At 46.5% G+C, this 23,083-nt stretch overlaps 1 protein-coding gene across 1 annotated transcript; it reads left to right on the plus strand.

The window, feature by feature from the left end:
* Positions 1 to 1,500: 1,500 nt before the first annotated feature.
* Igsf22 (immunoglobulin superfamily member 22) lies at positions 1,501 to 21,549 on the plus strand. The gene is made up of 22 exons (XM_026414492.2): positions 1,501 to 1,622; positions 4,357 to 4,488; positions 4,711 to 4,847; positions 6,039 to 6,138; positions 6,226 to 6,265; positions 6,431 to 6,605; positions 7,225 to 7,338; positions 8,010 to 8,172; positions 8,872 to 9,144; positions 10,025 to 10,309; positions 11,045 to 11,169; positions 11,251 to 11,392; positions 11,512 to 11,808; positions 12,886 to 13,188; positions 14,039 to 14,212; positions 14,418 to 14,546; positions 15,540 to 15,836; positions 16,509 to 16,597; positions 16,795 to 16,987; positions 17,705 to 18,004; positions 19,000 to 19,329; positions 21,036 to 21,549. Exons 1-22 carry the CDS (start codon positions 1,514 to 1,516, stop codon positions 21,104 to 21,106), a joined length of 3,978 nt encoding a protein of 1,325 aa, XP_026270277.1. The 5' UTR covers positions 1,501 to 1,513; the 3' UTR covers positions 21,107 to 21,549.
* Positions 21,550 to 23,083: the final 1,534 nt, after the last annotated feature.

Consider the following 23,083-nt stretch of genomic DNA (forward strand, 5'->3'; position numbering starts at 1 on the left):
CCAGGTATTTAAGGAACTGATGATCCTCAGTGCCCGCTGTTGGGGCAAAGAAGAAGGAGACGGACACCCTACAGCTCGGGCACCAGCTGAACCCCAAGCCGTGGATACAGCATTCAAGTATTGGAAGGTACTGGTCAGTTCAGAAGGTAAGGCCTCCCTCATGCCCCTGGAAGCGGGCACAGGCTGGTAACTTGTGAGCCCCTAAGGGGACAGGGAAGAGGTGGGATAGGAGGGTAGTCTCAAACCACATAGCTCAGAGAAGGCTTTTGATTCCCTAGAAGTCCACTGGCCTGAAAGCCAAGAAGTTATGAATTGCCAGGCACAGTGGCACTTACCCGTAATCCCAGTGACTTGGGAGTCTGAGGCAGAAGGATCACAAGTTTGAAACCAGCCTCGGCAGGTTAGCAAGACCCTGTCTCAAAAAATAAAAAAGTCCTGAGATATGGCTCAGTGGTTAAGCACTCCTGGGTTTAATTTCCAACAACAACAACAACAAAAAAAAAGAAGCAGCAGCAGCAGCTAGGACCCTGTTCTGAGTAAGCTTGGACAGTGGACAGGTCATTTCTCTTAGGCATAATTTTCCTCATATATCAAATAAGGGTTTAAAATTGATATGCGGATTAAAGGAGGCAGGTATATACATTTATCAGATACTGTGGATCTGTTGAGAATGAAAAAATTCTTCATGAATTGGCATGCAAAGGTCTCCAAGATAATATTAAGTAAAAAATGAAAGGGGGCAGAACAGTGTGTATAATAGACATTAAAAAAAAAAAAAAAAGAACATACATCTGTGTTCTCACGAAGGAGCCTAAAGGCTACATACAGTAACCTCTCAGGGGAGCATGGGAGATGGGGCACCCAGGAGTGGGAAGGAGATGTTTTAATTTCTTTTTTAATGTGGTTGAACTATACTTATATACGTCATAAAATTATAATGAATATAAACTAAGCCTCTGTCTTTACTGTGTCATAAGTGAAAGCAAAGCTGTGGGAATGAATGGTCATCTATCTTAGCATTCCACCAAAGCCAGGGGTCCCTAGGACCCAGAGAGAAGATCCAGAGGTTCCTTCTAAGGAATGTTCCAGCATGGCTTAGTCAGGAAGTTCCTTCTCAGGTCCTGTGTCATTACCTCCTGGTGAAGCACCCATGTCCACAGGTATCCTCAGCACCCTATGGACCCTACTTGGTTGGCTTACTTATTCTCAGCCCTGTATCTTCCCCTTCTAAGAACTTGGAATTGTTTTGGGTTACCTGGTGAGGGGACAGGCCTATTGGTACTTGTAATCAATCAGAGAAAGGGATAAGGAGTGAAGAAAAGAGAGGCCAGAGAGCAAAGGCCTGCTCTCCTCACCCTTTCCTCTGCATTCCCATTGCCCATACACCCACCCACACACATGCACTCACACATGAACAAACATCTCTGAATCACCCTCCTTCTCCCTCCCATGTTCTTTGTGGCCTCATTCTTCCCCTGGTCCTCACAGGTGAGTGCTCAAGTCTATTGTCACCATGACGACCATTCACCACCAGCAGATGCTGCAGGAGCACGTGTCCATGGAGTTCTCCAGCTCCACCACCCACATACAGACCTTCTCCCAGACAACCAAGATCGTGGGAGGCAAGTAGAGAAAGGGGGGTTGGGAAGGGGCAGCTTTATTCGTCCACACCTATCCTGGAGTAGCCTCAGTCCTTGCCACTAGTGGGCCTCTCAGGAGCCCGCAATACCAATAGCAACCCCCTTCCAACCTGTGCTTCTAATCTGGGGCTTGATAAATCTTCACCCAGCTGGATGTTCACCCATAGATCCAGGAAAACAGATTATGAAAAACCAGTCACATGGATGTGTGTGTGAAAGACTGATAAAATCTAAATTGCTTAAGGAGACCTGAGGCTAATGGACTGTGTTTCCCATAGTAGAATTTCAACATGAGGAAAGATAGGAAGGTAGTCACCTTATCTACATATGAGTAATGCTGATACTGTTCCATTTAAGAAACTGGAGACTTGGCTACCAGTGGAGAGAGGATGAACACATAAACAAGTGACCTAAGCTCCCAGGTTCTTAACCCTTGGGGACCAGACTTGGGCCAGGATAGATCCAAGAGAAAGTTGAGAAAGGGTCTCAGAGCACTGCAGACTGTTTTAGTTTAATGTCTCTAGTGGAAAGTGATTAAAAGATGGCCAGGGGCCATCCTCACAATCATTGCCTCTCCCTCAAGGTTCCAGAAGGATAGAGTCTCTCAAAGTCCTCTGTGCACAAGGTCAAAGTCAGATAAACATTCTAGACCAAGCACTCCTGGCTAATGAGGCAGAGTAGGTAGAACAGCCAGGACCCAAGGTCTAAATTCTAAACCAGAAGTTGCAAATTCAAGTGATTTATATCAATGGTTCTCCTCTCTGGTCACATAATAGAGCAACCTTAGTTTAGTGGGTGGAGAAGGTGAAAAGAATGTCAATACCTAAGTTTCACTCCAGACCATTAAATCAGTTATTCTCATAAAGCTCTCCAGGGATTCTGATGTGTATCCAGAGTTGAAAACTACTGACCAACAGAGTCCATGCAGTGAATATAAATGTGGGTAAAGGATGGGTAAACTGGAAAGGACACTCCATCTAAAGGACAGCCACATCTCACCTCCCACTGACTGTTAATGTGGGAATGAGTTCAGTGTTGAGAATACAGCAATCTGAATTTTTATGTGAACTATTTCAGTTTTCAGACATAGGGTTGCTTTTTTGTCTACATATTGCAGAGGTCAAATAAAAGACATCTTCAGGCCAGATACAGCCTCCACACAGCTATTTAAGAACTCCAGTCATTATTTCAAAGAAGACCATGAGAGCTTAATAGGATTATGGTTTGGTTTTGTTTTCTCATCTTGATCCTTCCAATTAATGGGGATGCTAAAGGCACCTACTTCCGTGGAATGCTGTGAATATTAAATAAAATCATCTCTGATATGTGCCTACCATAGTTTCTTGTACAAGGAACATGCCCCATAAATGAGAACAATTGTTATTTGTTGATAACTCACCAGCTAAGAAGATTTTCTGTTGTTTATAGTGCTAAAATAGTTTTTTGTTTTCCAAATAGGAACTTATATTACCACATTGAATATGCTCTTGGGGGCTAGAGGTATAGCTCAGTGAGCATATGCTTAGCATGTGCAAAGGTCCCGGGTTGGATTACCAGCACTGAAAAATAAACAAATAAAAAGTGAATATACTCAAATAATGAGATTCATATGCATATCCCTGCTGAAATGGGACTATATCCTGTCCTTCAATTAAGAATCACCACTCTGAGACTAGATATGGTGGTGCATGCCTTTTATCCCAGTACTTGGAGACTAAGGCTAGAGGATCACAAATTGAAAGCGAGCCTGGGCAACTTAGTGAGAACTTATCTCAAAATAAAAAGTGTTGGGAGTATATCTTAATGATAGAGGACCCCAAAGCTCCATTCCCAGAATGAAGGTTGGGGAAAATCACTACTTTCAAGACAATGAATGATGAATCCACAGAATGGCAGGGGGGAAAGTCTGGAGCCAAGCTTAACTAAGCTACAGCCTTCACAAGCAGAAATGTCTGGCCCATCTTAATGCTAGTGAGGTACAAAGACTTCCAGAAGAGAAGCCCAAGAAAACAAGAAAATCCTAAAATAGAAGTGGGTTTTTGTTGTTGTTGTTTGTTTCTGAAACAGGGGCATTGCTAAATTGCCCAAGCTAGCCTTCCACTTATAACTCTCTTGCCTCAGCTTCCCAAGTCAATGAGATTGTAGATGTATATCAGGGAAGACTCCTTTTTGTTTTGTTTTTTGTGTGGTGATGGGGATTGAACCCAGGGCCTTCTGCATGCGAGGCAACACTCTACCATCTGAGCTATATCCCTAGTCCCTGAATACTCTTTTTTTAATAAAAAATAATAAGATTCAGGGCTGTGGAACAGTGAGGTAATTGACCATTGAGGAGTGGAAAGGAGTTGACGTCCCCTAGTGGCTACAATTTGACATAGCAATGCCCCATCTACTAAGGTCTCTCTCTCTCTCTCTCTCTCTCTCTCTCTCTCTCTCTCTCTCTCTCTCTCTCTCATATGATGGACACAACACCTTTATTTTATTTGTTTTGGTTTTTATTTTTTATGTGGGGCCAGGGTTGTGGCTCAGTAGTAGACGCTTGCCTAGCATGTGTGAGGCACTGAGGTCCCTCTTTCTGTGCGAAAGTGGGTCCCGTACCTGCTGGCTATTGGCTCTCCTGCTCCACCATCCATCCCCTAAAGCAAAAATGAGTTCTCCAATCCAGAACTGAGCTCCCTACCTGGAGCCCATTCTGACTTCTCACCTGCTCCCACAGAGGAAGTCATGACGAGGAAGTCCTCCAGCACAGTGGAGTTCTTCAGTTTGGTGACCCGGAGTTCCAACATCCCTGCCGGCGAGAGCGTCCCTGAGTTTGTGGAGAAACCTCACCCAATCACCTTACCTGAGGGTGTGTCACTGCCTGTCTTTCCCCAATCTCCTGGTGCTTCCCTTTCGTCCCCAGGTTCACCCGCCCCACCCAATGTTCCCCAATACACAGACATTGGCAGAGCCAAGTGAGTAGTATCCTCCCCTTGGCCTGGGCCAGGCCCAGATCCCCAGGAAGAGGAGAGAGCAGGCAGAGTGTCTAGCCTGTGGGCGGAGGTAAAAATGTGTCCTGTGCCCTCCACAGGGGATAAAGCTGAGTTCCGAGCACGGGTGCAGGGGAACCCCAAACCCAACGTCTCCTGGAAGAGGGAGAGTGGCATCCCCATCAAGGAGTCCGCCAAGATATTCTACGACAGCATTAACAAGGAGCACGTGCTGAAGGTGCGCCCTGATGTCAAGGTCCATTACCAAGGAGGTGGGAAGCAGGGAGCCCAGGGCGGATTGCCTTTCCTCACACCTAAAAGAGAGCCACAAGGGCCACCCAAAAACTGGGCAGTGGGAAAACAGGACATTGTTGCCCTAAAGGCACCGGCAGGCTGGAAGAGGCCGACTCAGGAACTGTGGTTTTGCTAGTCAAAGAAGGGAACCAAAATTACCCACATAGCAAGGTCTAGCTAAGGCAAAGTCAGAAGGATGGGGCCAGAAGGTGAGAGAGCCAAAGACAAAGGAGAGATCAAATCAGTGGATGTGGGAGGAAGCTGCAGAATCATAGTGGGCAGAGTGACAATGAGGAGTAGAGCCTCCGGGATTGGGATCGATTGGCCAGAGCAGGTATGAGCATAGGGAGGTTTGGACCCAGAAAAGTCCTGCCTTAGGAAAATCAGCTTCCGGGTCATTTCCCAAGAGCTGGTACTCGGCTTCAACCTCTGGCTTCAGGCCATTGGAGGAAAGGGATGGTGGATTACTGGGAGATGTAGGCCTATAATTACTCCCGACCCTATAATTACTCTGGTCCTGCCCCACATCCCTTTGTGAAAAAAAGATCTCCTCTCTCCCCCAAGTCCCAGAAGGACAGAATCCCTCTGACAGAAGTTGGCTCCTTCTTCTTCCAAATCCCAGCATTAACTGGACTCAGCCTGGCACAAGCACACAAGCTGCCCTAGAGTCCCCCTACTGGCCACCCCTTACATAAGCTCATTCATTCAGCAGCACTTATGATTACCTTGACTTCCCAGAGCCCATCCAGCTGTAAGCGCCTGCAGACATGCACCAAGTCAACCCTATTCACTGTTTCCTGGGGTTTAGCACAGCCACTAATACAAAGGAGTAAATGAATGTATTACATGAAGAAAATGTTCATTTGGTGCTGAAAACTTAGAAGTCAGAAAGTCCCCACTTTCTAGGAGCTCTCAACCCAGGGACAGAATCTGAGAAGCAGATAGAGAATGTTATTACCAGAAAATCAGGTGGAAAACAGGCATCCTCAAACTAGCTATTACTTGGTACCTCCAAATCATAGAGGCTGCTCAATCCATCCAACACTCAGTCCCTCCCCAAAGAAAGTCTCTTTCCTCATCTCATAAGAAGTCACTCTGTGGTTCCCTCCCTGTGCCCTCTAATGGTCTGATCCAGCTGGAACCACTGACCTCAGATGACTCCGACAACTACAAGTGCATTGCAAGCAATGACCATGCAGATGCCATCTACACCGTGTCCCTGCTGGTGACAGAGGGTGAGACAGCCCCCTCCTCCTGGCCTTTGCTCTTAAGATAGACTTAGACTCCCCTCTGTCTGACATTGCCCCTCTTTCTGTCCTCAGGTCAAGAAAAACTAGATTTCAAGAAGATGTTGAAGAAGAGGTGAGACTAGGAAGCCCAGGGTACACTCTCCCACCCAAGCTGGAGCCTTCAAAGGCCCCTCAACAGGTCCCTGAATTCCAAGAATTCATGGATTCAAAGTTGGGAAAGCTCCCTCTGTCCTCAGATGGGAGGCACTTAGTACAGCTTGGTCCGTTCTTTCTCCAGGGCTCCTCCACCCCCCAAGAAGAAGCAGAAAGTGACAGATGAGAAAGAGATGCTGGAAATTTTGTCCAAGGTGCCCAAGAAAGACTTTGAAAAGGTCTGCATGGAGTATGGTTTCACTGACTTCCGGGGGCTGCTCAAGAAGCTCAAAGGGATGAAGAAGAAAGCAGAAGTGGAGGTCAGTGCCCAGCAGGGGGCTGGAACCTGCAAGCCAGGGCGTGGGCTTCAATGCCAGTGCTAAAGCCAACCTGCACACACAGTCTCAGAGGCCTACTTTCCACTGCAAGAGCAGGAAAGGAACTCAAGTCACTTCCTCCTACCTCTCCTCTCTTTACCTCTTCCTGGTGTGTGCTTGCATGAACTTTGGAATCATAGAGATCTGGCATCAAATTCCAGCTCTACTGCTTTACTGGCTGTGTGACCTTGAGTATCTCTCTTGAGTTTCCATTTCCTCATCTGCAAAGTGAAAACTATACTTTCCTCCTTTATTTGTTTTTGTGTTGTTGTCATTCATTTCTTCACTCAACAAACTCATATTAAGCATCAAAACTTTACAGAATCTGTGTAATAGGCCCAGATACAAAGTCACTTTCACAAATAGCAGTTCCTTTCTCATCCCCCATAATATTCTTCTCCTAAACCTTCTAGTTGATCAATGACCCTGGGGGAAGGAGTTATTTAATGAGCCTACTCATTTCTCCCAAGTCCCTTAGGGGGTCTCCTCTAGAATTTTGGAAACCACCTGGGCATACTCCAGATGCTCTAACATTTGCCATTTTATTAAAATAATCTTACAGGCCATCCGGATTCTGAAGCCCCTGGAAGACATAGAGACCAAGATTGATACCACAATAACCTTTGAGTGCATCCTGGAGCTGAAGGACCCCAATGTCAAGATGATATGGATCAAGGTAGGGGTCCACCCTAGCAATATAATTTCTTCTTTGCATCCTCTCTGTTCTCAGACCCTCTCATTATTTTAAGCCAGGGCCTCTCTTCCATCCCATCAAGAGAATGCCCTCATACAGTTGAAAGAGGCAGGGAGCTGGACTCTATTCTTAGCTCTTCCATCACTTTGCTTTTGATCAAAGACAGTCACTTTTCTCTCTGTGTGCCTCAGTCTACCTGTCGTTACACTAAAAGGCTAGATTAGATAATCATAAGGTCACTGAAGATCTGTACCTCTAGGAGAAAGCATCTAATGAACTCATACATATTAAGAGTTTAAGCCTTATGGGGAGGGGCTGGAGACGTGGCTCAGCGGTAGCGCGCTCGCCTGGCATGCGTGCGGCCCGGGTTCGATCCTCAGCACCACATACCAACAAAGATGTTGTGTCCGCCGAGAACTAAAAAATAAATATTAAAAATTCTCTCAAAAAAAAAAAAAAGCCTTATGGGGAGACAGGGATTCTGAATCCCTCAAGCCAGATAAATGAGACTAGAGAGATTATAGGGGCCTCTGAGAATGTTTAGAGAGATGGACAATGCATCCACCTGCTTAAGCTGGCTTTGGGGAATGGGGAGCTCTGAAAGACTCCTCCTAAACCCCTTCATCAGCTTTCCCACCTGTTCCATGAGGCAGGATACTGAGCCACTGAGGATCCAATACTCCCTGGGCAAGTATGATGTGAAGCAGATGGGCACCAAGTACATGCTGGTGATTACCAACGTAAACATGAGTGACGCCGGCGTCTACAGCCTGTCTGTGGGTGATAAGCGGTTGAGTGCACAGCTCACAGTGCTGGGTATGAATGTGGGTCTGGGAGAGGAATGGCCAGGGAGGGGTCCTTGGGGATATTGGAGAGAAACTGTGGGATTATGCATGAAAGAACTGCAAGAAGATGGGTGTTAATAGAAGAAAAAAAATAAGCTGTAAGGGAGAGGACTGTGAGATAATAAGTGCTGTGGGACATGTAGCATATTGGTTAAGAGCACAGACTCTGAAGCTAGACTACTGGAAAGTCATATCCCAGCTTCTGCTAATTATGAGATGTAAGATTTAAGGCAAGTTATTTAACTTCTTTTCTTCAGTAAAAATAAAACTGTAAAACGTGGAATCAGGTAAAATATATGTGATAAATGGATGAACTAATATGTGCAAATTGGCTAGAAGGTTTTTAAAAATTGCTATTAGGGGCTGGAGTTGTGGCTCAGTGGTAGAGCACTTGCCTAGCATGTGTGAGGCCCTGGGTTTGATCCTCAGCATCACATAAAAATAAGTAAATAAAATAAAAGAGCCATTTACAACTAAAATATATTTTTTTAAAAAAATGGCTATTAACATTACTGGAGAGGAGACCCTGGGAATAGACTCCAGAGAAGAAGGGCTCACCAGTGGGATGAAAGAAAGGGTGCTTCCCCCCAGTGGTGGTCTACAGAACACCAGTGACACTTGCATATCCATGTTCCCTTCTGTGTTCAACCTCCCCCATTCTTTGCTGCAGATGAGCCACTGAAGATCTTAGGAGATCTGAAGCCACTAAAGGTGACAGAGCGCCAGACAGCTTTGTTTGAGGTCCGCCTCTCAAAGAAAGAGCCCAACTTTGTGTGGAAGTTCAATGGGAAGGAGTTGAAGAGGGATGACAAATATGAAATCTCAGTGTCTGAGGATGGTCTGACCCACACACTTAAGATAAAGGATGCCAGACTCAGCGACAGTGGCGAGTTCTCTGTTCAAGCAGGGAACCTGGTACAGAAGGCTCAGCTCACTATTGACCGTGAGTGGTTGGGGAAGAACCTGAGGGGTGGGCTTTGTGCCATAGTAACCTCTGCAAGGGCAATCATACATCCTCCTGTCCATTCGTTCATGTGACAGGTACTGGGAAGAGGGTTTTCTGAAAACTCCTAGTCTAGTAAGGGAGGCAGGTGTGAAAATAACTAAAATAGCAGTTCTTGGGCTAGGGATCAAGACATGCTGAAGTCTTTTGAGGTGGGATATCATGGAAATTATTATGGCTTTAACGTCATATCATATAGCACATTTATGTAGCATTCCAATATTATTGCTAGTTTGGAGATTTGTACATGATGGTGGGTACACCAATGAACATGTTACTCACATGAATCACACCTGGGATCTGCCACATGGAATCATCACTGCTGTGATGGAGACAGTTATAGAGGCCATGGGAGCACAAGGAAGGGGCACCACCTGGCAATGTCAGATACTGATATGATGAGGTAATGCCCAAGTCTTAACAAGGAGAACAAAAAGCAGTTCTGCTTTCAGAGAATGGGGAGAGAAAAAAAACATCCCCAAGAGAAGTACAGCAGTTTCGAAAGTTCAGACATGGCAGGTACAACATCAGAGATCTTGCCTGCAGTGCTGTAGAAGTTGTTATCCCACATTACGTAAGAGGAAACTGACACTCAACAAGGTAAATGAGGTGTATGAAATCAACAACTGAGTAAGGGCAGAGCTGGGACTCTCCCTGCCATGCAGTTCCTTGGGTCACGTATTGCATACAAACACACTCAATGTGTCAAGTTCTTACATTTTCTAGGGCCAAAAAGAGGGCAAAGCAGCATATAAATTGCACTAAAAGGATACTAAGAGTTTAGGAATAGGCCAAAGTGTGTGTGTCTTTCTATCTACAGGCATCCCCATAAAGTTTGTGAGCACTCTCAAAAATGCACGTGTGAAAGAGAAGAGTCGTGCATGTCTCGAGTGTGAGCTGAATTCCAAGGATGTGACACTGAGATGGAAGAAAGATGGGCAGCTGCTGGCACATGGCTCCAAGTATAGCATGAACCACGAGGGCAAGCGAGCAGAACTGATCATTGAGGATGCACAGCTCAGTGACGGTGGCGAGTACACTGTGGTGGCCATGCAGAATGGGGATCCCACTGAATACTGTAGTACAGCCACCCTCACTGTGGAAGGTACCCCGTCAGCCCACACTACCAACCCACTAACCCAGAAATTTCCTTACAACAGATACTGATCTGCTCCTTACTGACTTCAAACCTCACCAGATCATGACCAACTTGTACCTCCCCACTCTGATCACCACTATCTCCCAAATTCCAACAATCTCAAATCCCCCATTCCTTGAACATTCATACTTTTTAGACCATGATCCTCCCCCATCTCCCAGATTCTATCCCAAATTCTTTAACTTCATCTTTTACTTCCAGATTCTGAACATCCCCAGCAGCCCTGACCATCCGCTACTCCCTAAGTGTAACCATTCCTCATTGACCCTGACCAACCTCAATTCCAATGACACTAGGCATCCCATCAACCAACATAACCACAACTAAACATCCAAACTCCACTCATAACCTGCATGTACATCATTTCTGTCTTCAATATCACATCCTACGTCCCAGCCAAGCATCCTCCACTAATCAATTCCCCCATTAACCATCTCTCAGTCTTCTTGGCTGCCATTTCCCAAAACACTGACCTTTCCCCAAATCCTCTAACACCTACTTGCACCAGCCCCCCACCCCACACATTGACCATGGAGCAATCTACAGACCAAGGCCAACTCATCTGTTCATCACAAATGATTTTGATTGACATCTCATCTCTAACTGCTCCCACTACCATACCATCAGCCATTTTCCCATGAATTCCTTCCCCCTGAGTCAGTCCAGACCCTTTCTTCCCAGAGCGCCTGGCCACAGTGAAGAGCGGGATGTCTGACGTTCACGCTGCCACCGGGAGCCCAGCGGAACTGTGCGTAGTGCTGAATGACGAGAAGGTGGAAGGCGTGTGGCTGAAGGATGGCAAGGAGGTTGGAGGCAGGAACCAGGGAAGGGGCGAAGGAGATCTACCTGGCCCACGCTCTCACTCACTCCCACCCCTTGTCCCCTAGATCACTGACTTGCCGGGTGTGCAGATCGTGAAGCAGGGTGCAGTGCACAAGCTCATCTTCCCCAACATGGGCCCGGAGCATGAGGGCAAGTATACATTCCGAGCCAAGGGCGCCGAGAGTGAAGCCTCCGTATTCATCGCAGGTAAGGTCCTGTCCAAGGAGTTGCAAGGACTCCTGGCCTGCCCACACGCTCATGACCCCTCCCCACTGACCCCTCCCCATCTTTGGTGGGCAAGCCTTCCCTGCTACCCTCCTCTTCAGATCCTCCTGCCATTGACCCCTCAATCCTGGAGGCACTAGCTGCACACCCTGTGACTGTGAAGGTAGGCCACACAGCCCACATAAAGGTGCCTTTTCGGGCAAAGCCACTGCCCAAAGTGACGTGGTACAAGGACGGCATGGAAGTTACGGAGGAGGAACGCGTGTCCATGGAGCGCGGGGAAGACCAGGCACTGCTCACCATCTCAAACTGCGTGCGTGAAGACAGTGGCCTGGTTCTGCTCAAGCTTAAGAATGACTACGGCACAGCCACAGCCACTCTGCACCTCAATGTACTGGGTAAGGAAAGGGCCCGGCAGGACTATCTGGAGGCACTGGCTGCCCAGCGCTCAGGGCAAGTGGCAGGCTGGTGAGGAGGACCACCACAGAGTTGTTTGGTCAGGGGATGGGGCTGGAGTGCTAACAAACAGAGGACCACTTCCTAACTTCCTAAGTGACCCTGGTCAAGTGGGCTTCTCAAGCCTGTTTCCCACCAGGAACGGGGTGATGTTTTTCTCCCTACATTATCAATTTTTAGTGGTTTTAAAGTGTATAACCAGTGCACAGCACATAGTAGAATTTTCAGTATGTTATTAAGTATTATTCTTGACTGAATAACAAAGACATGGCTAGAAGTTTAGGGGGAAATGAGGAGAAAGAGAGGTGGGATTTTAGGAATGGAGGTGAGGTTCGCTGGGTAAAGTGGTGAGGTAGGAAAAGAAATGGAGTGAGGTGGAGGTGAAAGGGTAGGGAAATAAATAAAATGGGAAATCTGGATGGGGATGAGATTGGGATTTGGGATTGGTCTAAACATTGGGATAAAGAATTAGATGAGGAGCTGGCCTTAATGAGCTTATATTCAACCTCCAATATATGCACACCCTATCACCACCTCCCCTGCCTGCAATTCCACCACTGTGGGATAGAAAGGTTTGGGTTTTAATTCAATTCAGAAGAGTGCCTCTTCTGTGTTCTCAGTGTTGGAGATAAAGAGACGAAGTATCCCCAGCAGTACCTCAACCCAAAAGGGATAAACAAGTAATTATAGAATGTGATGCTAGAAATCACTGGTGTTCTGGAAGCTAAAAAGTGGGAGAGAACTTGTCTAGAAAGATACCAGAGGACCAGCTAAAGCAAGAGTTCCTAGGGGGTGCAGAAATGCACCCATTTCTATCCAGGCAGGAGGTTCAGAGGGCAAGGATCAAATTCTTTTGGCAAGTCTTAGGAGGAAGGCTAATGGACACAGGGAAAGGCAAGAGATCCAGAAAGCTCAGAATCCATTTATGCCTCAGGCTGGCCAGACACCTGGTGAGTGGGAGGAGCCTCTTCTGATCCTTTGCTTCAAAGCCCTATTGTGAAGCTGTTCTCTGTCCTCAGACCGCCCCAAGCCTCCACAGGGCCGAGTGGAATTCCTGGAGCTCTCGGGTAATTGTGTGCACATGAAGTGGAAGGCCCCTAAGGACAACGGAGGACGACCTGTGACACAGTTCATAGTGGAACGGAGGGCAGTTGGCAAGAAATCCTGGATTAAGATAGGCGAGGTGGATGGCAAAGTCACCAACTTCTCCACCAATAAGGTGGAAGAGGGAAAAGCCTACCAGTTCCGTATCCTGGCAGTCAATTCAGAGGGTGTGAGTGACCCCCTGGAGACTGACGAAGTATTTGCAGGAAATCCCATAGGTCAGTGAGATTGCCTGGTACTCAGGGGCTCAGCCAGGGGTCAGGCTGGGGTCCTTCAGCCAGTGAGGAACACTGGGGAATTCCACAGGATCATCTAACTGACCTGTGAAACAGATTGACTGTAGAGGAAGAATAGAACATAATTTCGGGCAGGAATTCCAAACTTTTTCCCATCAGATCACATATGCAGCATATCCCCTTGGGTATACCTAGATATGCACAATTCCAAAAAACTAACTTCACTTTTTTACTATTCTAGATACCATCCTAGAATCCCAGGGAACATAATGTCACTTTAGGGATAATTTTGAAAATTCTCTTCATATTTTTCCCAATGAAAACCCTTGACAATATGGGCATTTTAATTATGACTGCTAATTAATTACTTGTTACACCCCTCCCAACTGATTTCCAGGTCTCAATGTGTCAAGACAGTAGAAAGAGAACTGTAGCAAACGGGGAACGGGGGGTCACGTGATTGGAATGTTTAAGTCAGTGATCATTATTCTTGGCTGTATATTAGAATCACATAGGGTTTTTTAAAAATGCTAATGCCTGCACTCTACCCCAGCCCAATTAAATTAGAATATCTAGAAGTAGGACCCAGATATTACTGGGTCCTACTTCTAGACAGGACTTCTAGATAGGATAGGGTTACTTCTGGAGTTAGAAGTAACCCCAGAAGCTCATTAGTTGTCAATGGTGATTTCCTTTTATACCCCACTTGATGATAAAGTACAACCAAAGTTAAGTATCAATCAGGTTTTATTAGGGGAAAGAGGTCAACATGGGGGAACAACAGTCTATGTGCTCCCCTCTCCTAACCTTTGCCCTCTCCATGGCTCCACAGAACCCCCAGGTTTTGCCTCCCAGCCTCAAGTGACTGATGTGACCAAAGAAACTGTGACCATCACATGGAATGCCCCTACACAGGATGGGGGAGCCCCAGTGCTTGGCTATATTGTGGAGCGAAGAAAGAAAGGCAGTAACTTGTGGGTACCAGTCAACAAGGACCCCGTACAGGGTAAGGTCCTAGGAGCAGAAGCTCAAGAGGGACCAAAGGAAATCTTGCTGAGGGGACCCGTTGCTACTCTGAATTTCTGCTTTCCCCTACTCTTTTGAGTATTTTAACAGCATCTCATGACCTCCTCTTCTAAGATATCTCACTTTTTGACCTCTCACTCCATGGATGCTCCTAGACTCATAAACCCTTCATCTCCCCATTTCAGATACCAAGTATACCGTGGATGGTCTCCTGGAGGACACAGAATATGAATTCCGAGTTATAGCTGTGAATAAGGCAGGCCCTGGACAGCCCAGTATGCCATCCAGTTCAGTGGTAGCCAAGGATCCTGTTAGTGAGTATGGGGCTGCCAGGCCTCAACACATAATGGAATTAGCTCATAAAGCACAGAGAGAATTTCTTCCCTGGAAAAGTCTGATAGAAGAGATCATACAGGCTCCATTCATTAGAAACTTCCAGGCTTGTGGAGGGACAGGATTCACACACAAAATAAAGCCAGCTGGGCACAGTGGTGCACGCCTGCCTGTAATCCTAGTGACTTGGGAGGCTCAGGCAGGAGGATCAAAAGTTCAAGGCCAGCCTCAGCAACTTACTGAAGCCCTAGTGAACCTAGCAAAACCCTATCTCACAATAAAAAGTTTTTAAAAGGGCTGGGGAAAATGGCTGGATATTCAATTATTTAAGTTCAATAAAATATTTAAAATGTTTTTAAAAAGAGCTGGGATGTGGTTCAGTGGTACAGCATCCCTGAATTTAATACCAAGTACCAAAAAAAAAAAAAAAGGAAAGAAAAGAAAATAAAGATTGAGCATCAGGAATAGTGAGGAGTCAGTGTGGGAAAAGGTATTATCAAGCTTTAAACATTTCTGGTCAGGTGAGGTAGTAAAGGTATGTTGAGGATTGAGTGAGGGTGTTGGGAAGATGATTGGGAGGATGAGTTTAAAAGATGAGGTCATGGTACTCCCTATAAATTGATATAGTAGAAATGGTTAAAAGTTGGCGTTTTGAATGTAGGCTTGAATGTATGGGTTATGCGAATTTGTGTGAGGAATGTTAAATATTAATTTTAAGGATGAAACTATTGAATTGGTAAAAGAATTGAATTTGGAGGTTGTTGGGTGTGAAAGGTTAAGTTTTGAGGATGTGAGCTATAGGAGTCGGTAGTAGAAGTGGTACAAGTTAGGGCCCAGGAATATTGAGGGTGAGAAGTAGGCATGGTCAGATGAGGTAGTAAAGGTATTGTTGAGATTGAGTGAGGGTGTTGGGGAGATGAATGGGAGGGTGAGTGGGATCAGTTGGGGACTGACTGGATGTCTGTCCTATCTAGAACCCCCAGGCTTGGTGCAGGGACTGCATGTGTCTGATTCATCCAACTCGAGTATTTCCCTGGGCTGGCAGGAGCCTATAGAAGGAGACCCACCCTCTGGCTATATCCTTGAGATGCGGGCTGAAGACAGCAAGGAGTGGTCCAAGTGCACAAAAATCCCCATCTCAGGCACCTGCTACACAGTGGGGGGCCTGACTGAGAGGCAGAAGTACTTCTTCCGCATCCGGGCTGTGAATGAAGCTGGGGTTGGGGAGCCTGTGGAGCTAGATGAAGGGGTTCGTGCCATGCCACCACCAGGTAAGGACAGAGAGGGCTGAGGGTTCAGGCCTATCATTCTAGCTCCAAACCTTCCTCTCAAGGGTCTCATCCCACAAGGGGAAATTGGGTGGTGCTATATCAAGACAAAGTTATCCAAAGTAGCCCCAGCTACTCAGGAGGCTAAGGTAGGAGGATCACTTGAGCCCAGGAATTTCAGAGCAACTTGGACAACATAACAAGACCCCATCTCAGAAACAAAAAGAGAAGAACAAGGAAAAGTAATCCAGGGCTATAGCTATAGCTCAGTGGTAGAGCACTTGCCTAGCATGCATGAGGCTATGAATTCAATCCTCAGCATCTTGAGAAAAAAAAAATTCATTTCTCACTTGTGCCTTGTACCTGGACAGAGTTAGAAGTAACCCCAGAAGCACTCATTGTGTGCCAAATGGTATCCACTGTGAGCCAAGGGCAGTGTCAGGGATATAGAAATAAACAAGACACAAGACCTGCCTTCTAGGATCCTACATAGTAGTAGAGGGAGACTGACAGGAAACAAATAAATGCTTCACAGTGTTGCTGGGCATCTATAGATCTGATATCCTTTAATGGGCCCAGGAAAGAGCAGAGGTTGGGAAAGGCTTTGGAGGGAAGTCTTAAACTGAATCTTCTGGAAAGAGGTTCATGCCCTTACTTCTTTCTCTTCCATCTCAGCTGCCCCAAAGTTTGACCTCAGTGCACGGCTGAAGAGTCACATGGTGGTTCGTGCTGGGACAGCTCTCTGCATCCATGCAGCCTTCTCTGTGAGTTGTTGCTGACCCTGGCCACCATATACCCTCCACATAACCAAGATGACTATTGTAGACATCATAGTCTCTGCCTCTGACTCTGTTCCCCCTTGCCCAATTCCTGGCACTAGACTGGCAGGAGACTTCTTGAGAGGGCCTTCTCCCAAATACCATCTGGGTGATTGATGGTACCACCTCCTGTCACCACCCAGGGCTCACCACCACCCAATGTGATCTGGAAGAAAGATGGTATCACTACAAAGGGCCGGGAAACAATCACCAAAGGCAAAAACCATTCCCAATTCCTCATCAATAGCACCAAGCGCTCTGACTCAGGGGTGTATCGAATCTTGCTCCAGAATGAATTTGGAGAGGCACACTATGACATTCACGTGCATGTGACAGGTATGGACAGCAGGCAGAAGGCCCCAGGAGGTATCCCTGCATATTCCAAATGTAGCTTACTGCTGTTTAAGCTCCTCCCGCTGGAAAGTGGGCCTTAGGTTAAGGAAGCCTTCTTTGACACTACAAAGGCTGTATCACCTTTGCCTAGTGATGAGGTTTGATTCCCCTCTGATTCTCAAAGGCCCGATGCCCCTCTGGTTGATATTCAACTAGGACCAAGCCATTGTTTCAGTTTCTTCAGTCTTATTTGGTGAGCTTTGGGACATGAGAATATGGTCAGCAGACAGACTAGAGAATGGGAGAGGGGCAGGAAGGACAAAGGGAGATGAATCCATGAATAACTGGAGTGACAGAAAGGACAGGAAGCTTTATAATAAAGCTCTAAGCCTCCAAAAAAAGAAAAGATAAACTTTTATTGAGTAGTAGTAACTCCATACCATGCAGTGTATCCATTATTCCTATGAAGCAAGTAGTCATTGTTTTTCTTCATAGTGCAAATAAGGAAATAGGTCTCAATAACTTGCCCAAGGTCACAGGGCTACTAAATGTCAGAGTAACACTTCAGAATGAGGCTTGTCTAGCTCCAAGACATCTGCTGCCTATGAATCAAAGAAGAGAAGTGCCTCATCCTTTTTTCCAGTGGGCTGGGCAAGTAGGTAGGATAGGGACATAATACTTCAGCCCCCAGGTAGCTGATAGACTTTCCAATTGTTCCAGATTTCCCCCGGCCTCCTACAAACCTACAACTGTTTGAGGAGGTCCCCAACACAGTGACTCTGACCTGGAACCACAGCCCTGACGTGCAGGAAGATGGTGATGCGCACTATGTCATCATGAAGCGGGATGCCAGCAGTCCCACATGGTTCACGGCAGCTGAGCGTGTCTTCAGCAACAAATACACAGTGACAGGGCTGCTCCCAGGCAGAAAGTACTATTTCAGAGTGGTAGCCAGGAATGAAATTGGTGACAGTGATCCACTGGACTCCAAGGATACCTGGCTCGTCAATAAGGACCACAGTAAGTAGGAGCTTGAGGTTTGCATTACATCTGGGAGCCCTGATGGTGGGGATGACATAAAGGTCACAAAGGGGTACGCAAGAGTTGAGATAAAAATCGGAGAACCCTGGCACACACCTGTAACCCCAGAGGCTAGGGAGGCTGAGACAGGAGGATGGCAAATTCAAAGCTATCATCAGCAACTTATTGAGGACCTGTCTCAAAATAAAAAAAATAAGAGTTGGAGATGTAGGTCGATGGTAAAGCATCCCTGGGTTAAATCTCTAGTATCCATAAACATATAAACAAAATCAGAGATCCATTGAGATGGAAAAGTTAATATCTGGGACACTGAGGAAAGTCAATGTTAGGGGTATTTATTAGAGAAGATATCTTAGGGGCATTTTGAGAGATGATACAAACATGGAGATGGGTAGATACCCTATTTTTGAGGCAGGGATAGGGTTGGGTAGAGAGGGGATTAGAGCAGAGACTCTTGGTCTGCTCTGAAGAGGGGCTTATAGGAGTGAGGGCTGGGGACTGACTATGAGGAGCAGGAATGAAGTCTGAGCAGAAATGAAGAAATTTAGGGTGGAGATAACAGAAAAAAATGGAAATGAGGGACTAAATGGGACAGAACAGAGAATACTAGCCAATGGAAGCTAAAATGACAGAGGGGAAGTTTGGAGGGGAGTTGGAGGCCAGGATAACAGCTTGAATACCCAGGTCTGAGGAGTTGGCACTGGAAAGACATCTAAGCTCCTGGGGTGTGGGAGAGTATAAAAACCTGTGAACCTGTTTAGGTCAAAGAACCCTAGAATGGCTTGGGAGAGGGAGGGGTAGTGTGGTAGAGCCTTTAGGAACCAGTGTAACATCAGGGCTTCCAGAGTTGATGGTGTCTGAGAATCTGGTCCAAGTCCTTGGGGTTTCATATAGGCTGGGTCTCCAGGTGCCTTCCAAGCTCTAAGACAGCTAGGGAGCCACTCACAGGCATCCACCCCATCCCTCCTGCACAGTTGAAAACCTGGACACCAAGCTGAAGCCATACCAGCAGAAGGACTGGCGCCACGCACCTCGTTTCCTGACTCCGCTCAAGCCACACATGGTGCTCCAAGGCCAGGATTGCACCATGACCTGCGCCTTCCTTGGGAACCCACGGCCCACAGTGACCCTCTACAAGGGCGATGTCAACATCACGGCCAACTCCAAGTTCTGGTACAACTCCACGAGTGGAGTATGCACCCTTGTCATTCCCACCTGCACACTAAAGGACAGTGGGGAGTACAGCGTGCTGGTGGAGAATGAACTTGGCAAGGACCGCAGCAGCTGCACACTTACCGTCTATGGTAAGGCCCCAAAGAGTCCATCCTGTCAGGGGCAGGGGTGCCAAGCAGTTATTTCAGTTTGGGGGCCATTAATCAACTCTCTTCATTTGGCTAGCACCATTTTTTATTTATTCTAACTGCCATCTGATGGTGCAAATATTTTCAGGGTTCTTACCACTCTTGGATCCTCTCAATATCATTTGTTATGTTCCTTGCCCCTGCAGATGTAAGTTTGTGATCCTTTAGTAAGCTGTGGTTTGCAACCTTTGGTAATCCTAGACCACCTTTAGAAAAGATGGTCACCAGACTCGCCAACCACAATCGCTCTAGCAAGGTTCAGGAAGGACTCTGTATGTTTACAAGATTTTGAAAGTGATTCTGATGTGCAAACAAGATTGAAAACTATTGGTCTAGGGCAAGGACAAATGGAAGGCACAAACAGCAGAGGGACTGAATGTTCCCCTCCCTCTGGCATATGCATGTCTTATTTCTGCTCATATGTGTGCACATAGAGGGAAATGTTTCATTCCTTCCCACACATAGCTACATAGCCAGCAATGAACCCAAAAAAACTAACCTCTTTGCTTCCTCTTGCTTAAATACCCCCCTAACTTTCCCCGATCCTCAAAATAAAGTCCCTAACCAACAAGTCTCTCCCACTGCCCCTCCTCTCTCCATCCTCATCCTCTGTCACTCTATCAACTCTCAGAGGTGAGTGGTGCTCAATTGCTATGGTCTCCATGGTTACAGACCTCTTTCCATCCAGTTATAGATGCCTTTCCTTGGGGAAAGAACCATGTCTTTTGGCTCTGTCTCTCAAGTGCTCAGTTCAGTGGCACTGAGATAATGATGCCTCTGGAGTGGCTGCTAAACTGCACAGAACTAGGCCAGGGCAGGCACTGTGGGAGCTATACAGCTTTGATTTCACAGATAGAGAGATCCCTGATGATTTAACTCTGATTCTAAGCACACAAACCCAGGACCCTGATGCCATCACTGACCAACCACATAACCGTAGCAAACTTCTGGATTCTTTTATCTCACATATTTCATAAGGCTGTGGGGCTTCAATGAAATAGTACATGGCAATGCCTGGCACAATGCATGGTTAAATATTCAGTGTTGAAAAAAATGGTAACTCTTGCCAGGCAGTGGTACATGCCTATAATCCCGTCAGCTAGGGAGGCTGAGGCAGGAGGATCACGAGTTCAAAGCCAGCCTCAGCAACAGCAAGGCGCTGAGCAACTCAGTGAGACCCTATCTCTAAATAAAATACAAAATAAGGTTGGGGATGTAGTTCAGTAGTTGAGTGCCCCCGTACCCAGTACCCATCCCCCAGAAAATGGCAGCTCTTGCTTGGCACAGTGACAAACACCTGTATTCTTGGTAACTGGGGAGGCTGAGGCAGAAGGATCCCAAATTTAAAGCCAGCCGCAGGCATTTAGTGAGGCCCTAAGCAACTTAGCAAGACCCCATCTCAAAATAAAATATAAAAAGGGCTGGGATGTAGCTAGTGATTAAACCCTCTAGGTTCAATCCCTGGTGCCAAAAAAAAAAAAAAAGGGACAGCTCTTGATCCCTGCCCTGCTTAGCCAACCCCAGATTGAGGGTCCCAAGGTCCAGTTCCCAGTTCCTGTGTAGTAACATAGTAACTAAGCCCAGCAGTTTGTAGTTTCCCTGGCCCCTAGCATCATTAACACTAACAAATATTTTCTTTGACCTTTCAGACAAGGATGACAAGTCAATTCTAACATCCATCACTGAGAACCTACAGAAGAAATCAAAGCACCTGATGTGAGCTCCAGCCCGGCCCAGGCATCTGGAGGCTATTGTAACGTGGGGCTTCTTGGCGTTTCTCTGCATGGCCTCAGTGTACAAAGCCCAATCTGCTCTCTGGCGTATGTCAATGTAAACATCTGTGAAGGGACAGGACAATAAACTCACTGAGCTTACACTTTACTACTCCTGAGAGTGGAGTACAATAGGGGCCTAGAATATGGATTCAAGTGTAAGATGAACCAAGCTCCAAAACCATCCACAAAGGAGTGACCAGCCTCCTTTTGACTGGGCCTTGACTTGCCTTCCTCTCCTCCACTGCCACACTGCACTCTCCCACTGCCCTCAGGCATAGGGCAAGTCTTGAAGACTTCATCCTTTTCTGCATCCTGCTCAATCCCATTTCTTCACACACAGTAGGTCTGTGTTCAGCACTCTGAGGTTTGAAAGGATCAGGACTTTGCCTCTTTGGTGCCCAGAGGTCCCACTATTAAAGCTAGAAGGGACTCATCATCCAGTTTCAAATATTTTACAGCAGAATCCTTCCTTAAAAGAAAAAAAATCTTAAGTTACTGCACTTGAAATTAGGGTCATTGAGCCTTCTTCCTCTCCTTATTCCTTCCTATTCTCCACCAGGGATCTCGTAGAACCCTAGTTTGGCTGGGCATGTAGCATACACCTATAATTCTAGATTCTTGGGAGGCTGAGATAGGAGGATCATAAGTTCCAAGCCAGCTTTGGCAATTTAGTGAAACCTGTCTCAAAATAAAATAGAAAAAGGACTGGAGATGTATCTCAGTGGTAGAGTGCCCCTGGGTTCAATCCCTAGTACCATGAAGGCAGGGGAAGAAATCCTTAGTTTGAGGCTCAGTGGTAGAGTTCATGCTTAGTATGCACGAGACTCTAGATTCAATCCCCAGCACCACAAAAACAAAAAACAAAATCCATAAAACCCTAGTTTGAAATATCATTGATTCACCCAACACCTATGAGACTTGAGTGTCCTATATCACATTCCCACAAATGTGTTCTACCAATGGCATATTCACCACCATCCAAGGCTTTCCTTTCTACTTCAGGGTTAGGGCATTGCCTGTTAAAATGCAAATGCCCCTGGAGTAGTGTGACATGTTAATCTGACAGGGCTTTATGTCTAAAGTATGAATCAGCCAATCTATTCCCATTCCTCCCAGCTGTTCAACTAAGCCTAAAGTCCCAGAAGAAGGAGATACTTGAAGGGAAATCTGAATCATTTGGAGCAGACAGCAGGTCTGTAATGGAGAGGGGAGGAGGCAGGCAGCAGTAGAGGACATTGGGTAACTAAAGGTCACCAATATTGCTGGGCACCTGTGCATAGGGAAATTGTATCAAGGACAAATTTGGACAATGGCAAACACTACCCTCCCCCGTCCTCCTAAACTACCTCTCCTCATGCACACATGTGACCAGAGAAGGGAGACCCACTCCAACTAGCACAGTGTCAGCAGAACCAGAGAGCCAGGCTGGCGCCAAGATGCCCTGGCCAAGACTTTGACCCAGGCTGTGAGGACAGCCAGGGCCCCTGGCACCATGCCCCCACCCACTCTCCAGGACAGGCACGTGCATGCTACACAGGCAGACAAACAGGGGAGCCAGTGGCCCTTGATTTATTTATTATTTATTTATTTATTTATTTATTTTCATTTGGACAGTAGAGGATGGAGTTGCCTCATCCTTCCTTCCCTTGCATTGAATGTGCCTTGGGTCTTAAGACCCTAGAATGTCATTGGAGCCCAGTGTAGGAGGGACAGGGAGGAAAGCACTGAGTGGGTATGTTGGGAGGAAAGGTGCCAGGCTCAGCACCCTTCAGTGGCTCCCTGAGGCCCTCTCCCTATGAGATTTTACAGACAGCAGGCAGAGACATATGGCAGAAAAACACACAGACTAGCTAGGAGACAGACTACACATATACACCTCACACACACACAGAGCCTGGCCCTTTCCTTTGGCATGGTTTTTA

The sequence above is a fragment of the Urocitellus parryii genome, chromosome 4 (assembly GCF_045843805.1).
Source record: "Urocitellus parryii isolate mUroPar1 chromosome 4, mUroPar1.hap1, whole genome shotgun sequence".
Taxonomy (NCBI): Eukaryota; Metazoa; Chordata; class Mammalia; order Rodentia; family Sciuridae; genus Urocitellus; species Urocitellus parryii.

What these genes read in the sequence shown, in the direction of transcription:
- Igsf22 (XM_026414492.2), top strand. Translation starts at nt 1,514, where the DNA reads ATGACGACCATTCACCACCAGCAGATGCTGCAGGAGCACGTGTCCATG. An exon ending in TCGTGCCATGCCACCACCAG is followed by an intron (nt 15,837 to 16,508) that starts GTAAGGACAGAG and finishes CTTCCATCTCAG; the next exon opens with CTGCCCCAAAGTTTGACCTC. An exon ending in GCATCCATGCAGCCTTCTCT is followed by an intron (nt 16,598 to 16,794) that starts GTGAGTTGTTGC and finishes GTCACCACCCAG; the next exon opens with GGCTCACCACCACCCAATGT.